Raw genomic sequence first — 7,046 nt, forward strand, 5'->3', positions numbered from 1 at the left:
TTTTGCTCTCATTTCAATCCAGCATCCAGTTATGAGATGAAATCATGGCATTCAATCCACTATATTACATGGTATTTTGTGATCATGCTATCTATTGTCCTCACATCTGCGACCAATTCTCAGTCTTCCCTGTGTTTCATGACCATTATTTCATTCTTTTGGAATATAGTGGTTAATTATTTTATAGGATGCTTCTCATTTTGTGTCTGATGCTTTCTCATGATTAGATTTGAGCCATAAATTTTGGGAAGAGCAATACGGAAATGAAGGTCCCTTCCCTTCCACTCTATCACTGTATATTTTAGATAAAGTTAATTAACACTGAACATGTTAATACTGATATTTTGTTGAGGTGCTGTCTGGTGTCACCACCACCATATACATATGCTAGGCAAAAGGACCAATGTATCTTAGCCCAGCACCTGGCTATGGATACAAGGGCAATGCATAGGTATGAGGAAAATGGCCAAGGAATGGAGCCTCCAGAACAAACAATCTCAAAACTTACCAGTTAAATTATAATGTACAACATTTGGCTTAAGAGAAGTGGAGCTATAACTATCGATGGAATGAAGGTGAAAGTTTGGATAAAATGTGGAATATATGAACAAATTTTATGTGAGTAGTTTAATTTGTCTGAATTTATTATGGAAATTAATATTATGTTTAATTGGATAACACTTCTACCTATTCTTGTAAAAAAAATAGGCATGTATATCCAACATTCTTCATGTACCAACTGGATAAGCCAAATGGGAATATATAGAAATGCTGAAATGCCCCCAGACTGTTGTTTTGGAATAGATAAACATACCTGGTGGATAAAAAGAGATTAACATTTTATACATAGCATGTTAGCAGCCCAGTTGCTTTTGGAACTTTTTAGACTCCATGTTCCACATCTGGGGATAATGCTAACTCTTATCCATAAAACTACCTAAGTACATCTTTCAATGGTGAAATAAATAGTGGACAATCTGTTCTGAAAATAGTGGTCCTCCTCTAGATGCTTTGGGCCCCAAAGATCCACACACAGATTTGATTTTGGAAGTGCCTGTAGCACGTCCTTGTGCAGGATGAAACATGTGGAAAAGGCTGTGAGAAGCTTCTAACAGGGACTTCTTGAATTTAGACCACAGAATTTTCAGTGGAGAGATATTAGCTTGGTATTTCCCTTAATGATATTTTAGTCTGGCTGAAGGACCTACAGTAATCACAAAAGGTAAGGTAGCCCATGTATTTGGTTGATACTGAATATTCTAATGGGGATGGTGGTGTGCAGAGGAGTTCCACAGTAAAGTGGAAATGGATTCTGCAAGAACATGCTACCAGGTAATTAAACCACTCACCTTATTCACAAGCTGACAACATCTTTTTTCCAAGACTGATGTTGAAACCACCTGAGGAACTTCTGAATCCTGTAGTCCCATGGGCAGTCCCATGAACAAATAAATTTGAACAACAAAGAACTGCCTGGTTTATGGTTTGTCATTGCAACATGAACAGACAGCATCCTACTGGGGAGCCATCCACAGTGATAGAAAAGGAAGATAACATCAGCCTGGTTGGCTGAATTACATGTTGTTTCTCTTTATCCATGGGCTGTTACTGCTTAATGGCCAGTGATTATAGGCCTGTCAAAAATAATATATTTCTTGAGCAATGGAATACTTGTTTGTTTAAGGAAAAACGTTGCTGACCATGGACCTTGAAATTACCATAGGAATTCAAGGCTTCAGAAGACTCCTTCACAACATTGGAAGTTGATTGGAATTGAAAGGAGGGCATTCTGATGCTCTCATGGAGGTGGCCACTGAGTTCATGAAATTATAGGAAATGGAAGAGCTTCTGTGATGGAGAGATAGTCGGATATTTTCCTTCCATCCTCTAATCACCAAATTCTATCTCCCACGTAGCTGGAAGTTTGTAATTATGCATATACACACAAGAGACTTCAAATGGGTCCTGACAGGAATTACAATAAACTCCTGAATGGGCTTGCAAACACAGTTGTAGAAGCAACGGTTTACAAAATTCCTGAAATGGAAGATATTGGGACAGTGTTATCACATCAAATGAACATACCATCTTGCATATCATTTTCAGAGTAATGGATTCCTAGACAATTGGAATGAGCAATTGAAATATTTGTTGACTGAAACTGAGGAGATACAGGCATGAAAGGCTGTCTTACAACTTTCATAGATCTGAGAATCACACCCAATAAGAGGAAGACTAATAGGAGGTACCCTAAATAGATTCCTCTCCTTTTTTTAGGACTTGTGGGGAGGGAGGAGGGGAAGACACTGCTATGACTGTACAATTCTTCAGTACATGACTTCGGTGTTATTTTTGTCCCAGATCATCTCAACCCTTTCTTTCAAACATGTTTTGTTGACCCAGGCCAACAGTTCATCATTGGGTGCTCGAAGAGAGGATGTTCTCTAGACAAGAAACTACAACTATACTCTAAAATTTTTTGGTTAGTATTTGTAAGGGCCTGAAGGAGTGGATTATGCATTTCCCCATCTGGAAATATTGGAGTTTATAGTAAAATCTACAGTGCTTAATCGTTGAAAGGGCCTACAAGTTCTGTACTTATGAATCCCTACACTATATGATGGGAATGGACCATAGGTGATAGTAGTCCAGTACTGTTTTCATGAAATAAACCATCACAACAGCTGAACTAAACACCACTTCCAAAGACAGAAGAGTGTACAATATATTTTATGGAGTTTATTCTCCAATGTTTACCTAAATATCAGCCACTAGTGTCTCATGTATTTAGGGACATAGGCACATGCTATAATTGATAAAGTAAATATCATCAAACACTTTTTGTCAGGTTTCAAATCCCTATGTAGCTCTTCTCCATAACAAATCAGGTGGGCCATGCAGAAATCATTAGAAGAGATATTTTCTCATCTAGCACTTAAGGTCTAAATGAATGATATTCAATTATGACAAAATCTATATACTCTCAATGAAAGTTGATGTAACTTAGTTCCTAAGTTAATTATGTAAAATTATGTAATTCTTTTAAGTATATCAATTCATTCAAGAAGAAATGGTGCTAGACTTTATTAGATACAGAAATAATATTAGGAAAGAACTGTAAAAGTATTAGACTGAGAATCTAATTCTAAAACTATTGGTACATCTAGCTTGATGTCTAGACAGCTACTTAGAGATGCACTGTGTGTCCTGGTGGTTAGGAAACTGGGTTTACTGGTTTCATGAGAGTGCTGATTGTATGGTTAATCAGGCTTTCGTCTGATTTAATTAGCTGAATATTACAGTAGTAGGAGCAATTTGTACCACTTAATTAATTTTAACAGTGGAATATTCTCATTTAAATATTGGGAAATATTTTATGCAAACCTGAGTCAAAACTTTTGTGTTGACTTTATGTTTTTAAGTCTAATCAATGGCTCTAAAGAAAAACAATTTACAGCATGAAAAGTATAAAATGGGGTAAGAATTTATTGATTGTGAAATGTTTATTAAGACAGATACTTTATAAATTATAAATAATAGCATAAAAACTAGAAAAAAAAGCTAGATAACCAAAATTAACCAGAAAGTAACAATCATTTCCCAGCTGAGAGAAAAATCAGAAAGAAGTAACTTTGGACAGAGTGTTAGCTTATGCTTGAGCAAAGAGATGTTCCCGGGGCAAGGAGACCACAGCAGGCCTTCTAAACACTGGGTGCTGACACGATAAGGTCTGAAGTGGTCCACAGGCATCATCCATTCTCCTGAAATTGCCACAAGGAACTTCTGAGGACATTTCAGCCCTAGGAATTTTTAATAATTGTTAATTCAATGTGCTTGTTTAATTGTTCAACAGTGAAATGTACACTATATGTTTTTTAATCATTTTTGCATTCTACAGTCATTTACTTTTCATTACTAGGTACCGTAAAGCTGGGTACTATTCTCAGTATAATTGCCCTGCTAATATCCCTCTTACTGGTCTCGTGGTTATTAGAATATACAATTTTAAAATTTTTCTCCTAGGATTTATTCAAGATTCGTCTACTCATTCTTCATGACAGTCTCAGAATCACCTTAATATTTTGTGCATTTGACTTTTTTCATTACAACCTTTGCATTAGCTACTCATCAGGGACTCATCCTAGCATAGGTAATAATTTACATTGGCATATATAATAGCCATTTTAAGTTTTCACCCTGTGGCAGCCAATTTTCAAAATTATAGCAGTAACTTCACCAATTATAAGGATGAATTTGGGTCTGCATCAGACACTTTTGGTTAGTTTAATTCAGATATGAAAGTTGAACACACCTAATTTTTTTAAATTGAAGTATTATTGATATATGATCTTATATTGGTTTCAAGTATAAAACACAGTGGTTGAACAGTTACACATATTATTAAACCCTCATCCCCACTAATGTGGTTGCTATCTGTAAACACAGAAAGATGTTAGAGACCCATTGACTATATTCGTCATGTTGTATTACTATCCCTTTGGTCAACTTACATTATGATTGAGATTTTTTTGTCCTCTTTTATCACCCTCACCCTCCCAATCCATCCACACCAATTGCTCCCCCATGTTAACCACTAGTCACTTCTCAGTGTTTCTGAGTCTGCTGTTGTTTTATCTGTTTTGCTTTGATTAACAAAAGAAGTTAAGACATATGGTGTTTATTTGACTCTATTAACACACATTTTATAAATTTATTTATTAACTACTATTGACCCATGAAACATTTGAGGATTTGTACCTTCTCAAGTATTATGAAACCTGCTTCAAATATCATCTCTAAAAATGGACTTTTGCTGATTTAATTAATCTCAGTGGACTGGCCAAAATATCTGCAGAAAACAGGGTATTGAAGATCCTTTTGTATTTCACAAAGGTGAAATTACTAGTCTCCTGGGGATTTCCAGGGGTACAAATAAAACATTGCCTTTCAGAGAGGGATCACCTGGTAAACAGAAGAGCCTGATACATTCGATCTCATGTCACTTAGAGTGAAAGTCCTTTCATCTTCAGGAAAGGACTCTCTGGTGTGCCTGATGATGGAAATTGAAGAGTATGGTCTTGGCCTTTACTGAAGCAAGTCTTTGTGAGAAGTACTGATATGTGGGAGAGAGACCTCATTTCTCAGTTATCAGCATACCTGTGTTTACCCTTCATGTTCATTCCTTATTTGGACTCTATTTTGATTTTTATACCCTATTGGACAAAATAGAATTTTTGAAGGTATATAGACAGTATTTAATATTTTAGCTTTATTGTATTTCTTATACCTTGATTATTTCATTTGATTAATTAATAAGCACTTTTCAAGGTAAAAGTTTTTTATATGAGTTGTGCACATTTAATTCAGGAAACCAATTTATAGCACATATTTACAGCATATACGGACATAATTGTCTAACCAATTCGTTTCTAGCATCACCTTATCCCTTTGCAATTGACTACGGGTTTCTGAAGTATGCTAGCAGATATGGACAACCTCACCATCTTCACAGAATTCCTCCTGATGGATGTCTCAAGCTCCCGGGAGCTCCAAATCCTGCAAGGTTTGATATTCTTAGTGGTTTATCTGGGTGCCCTGGTTGGAAATCTAGTGACATTTACCATCATTGTTATAGATCCACATCTTCACTTCCCCATGTACTTTTTTATGGGCAATTTATCCCTTATAGATTTTGACTACATCTCAGTTACTGTTCCCAAATCCATCACAAATTCTTTGATGGGTCATAAAGTGATTTCTCTTAGAGCATGTGCTGCTCAGACTTTCCTATATATTTTCTTTGGATCTGCAGAGTTCTTCTTCCTTGTGGTCATGTTCTATGACCGCTATGTCGCCATCTGTCACCCTCTGCACTATGTGTCCACTGTGAGCCCCCGTTTCTGCACACAGGCATCATGTGGCTCAAGGGCCAGTGGGCTGGTCTATTCTGCTGTCCACACAGGGACCATGTTCAGACATCCCTTCACTGAGTCCAATGTGATTCACCAGTTTTTCTGTGATGTACCTCAGATTATGAGCATACCATCCCAGGCTGTGCAATTTTCTGAGTTTTTGGCCCTTCCTGTCAGTGCCTGCATTGCATTACTTGGCTTTGTCATCTTATTTGCCTCATATGTTCACATCTTTTCAACCGTGCTGCACATGCGTTCTGTGGATGCCGAGAACAAAGCTTTGTCCACCTGCTCCCCCCAGATAGCTACACTTACTCTGTTTATAATTTCTGGAATGTTTGCGTGCTTAGGCCCTGTTTCAAGCTCACCCAGCATTCAAACCCTCCTCACAGCCATGTTCTACTCCATGGTGTCCCCCTTAGTCAACCCCATCATCTTTAGCCTGAGGAACCTGGAGATTATGTCTGCTGGGCATAGAATGTTAAAGAAAGCTTTCCAGTTCCATAGAAGCGATTTTGTTTCTTAACCAGAAATTAATGTTGCTCTAATCAATGTGGGAAAATGTGTACAGAAATATTTAATTTTAAAGTTACATATTAGTAGTGTGGTCATTTAATAAAAGAGAGACGGATGTATTAATAAATTTCAAGTAAATCATTTGAACAAAATACCTGTTTGAATAAAATGAGCTATTATTTCTTGTAGCCACTGTTTTTAAACACTAATTGTTATGCAGTATGTAGTGGTATTTCATGTAGTTTCATTCCCATGATTTTGCAAGTGAATAAAGATCTAAAATGATAAATTTATTTCCTCACATGTGCACTGATTTTTTTGTAAAGCTAAGATGAAAAATCAGTTCTGTTTTTCTGTAAGTTAATCCATACCTATAATTTTTCACCTTATCCCTTTTTTTCAGTGTATTTTCACTTTCCACAGATGAACATAAAGCATTTAATTTTATTAGAATACCTATAGAAAATAATACTTGTATCTGTTAGTATGCCCATTCATATGCTTAAACATGCACCACATAAATCCGTTTTCAGATGGTCCAACTCTCATAGACTTAGCAAAGTAAAAGTTGATAATTGGTACACATACTAGGAAACCCTGAATAACTCCTTATAGACA

General features: G+C 36.3%; 1 protein-coding gene across 1 annotated transcript; it reads left to right on the forward strand.

The window, feature by feature from the left end:
* Nucleotides 1-5,487: 5,487 nt before the first annotated feature.
* Nucleotides 5,488-6,438, forward strand: LOC118928700 (olfactory receptor 14I1-like). The gene has a single exon (XM_036918175.2). The coding sequence runs from the start codon at nt 5,488-5,490 to the stop codon at nt 6,436-6,438; it is 951 nt and encodes a 316-aa protein (XP_036774070.2).
* The last annotated feature ends 608 nt before the right edge of the window (nt 6,439-7,046 follow it).

The sequence above is a fragment of the Manis pentadactyla genome, chromosome 13, assembly GCF_030020395.1.
Source record: "Manis pentadactyla isolate mManPen7 chromosome 13, mManPen7.hap1, whole genome shotgun sequence".
NCBI lineage: Eukaryota > Metazoa > Chordata > Mammalia > Pholidota > Manidae > Manis > Manis pentadactyla.

Coding starts and splice junctions, on each gene's coding strand:
- LOC118928700 (XM_036918175.2), top strand. CDS start 5,488: ATGGACAACCTCACCATCTTCACAGAATTCCTCCTGATGGATGTCTCA.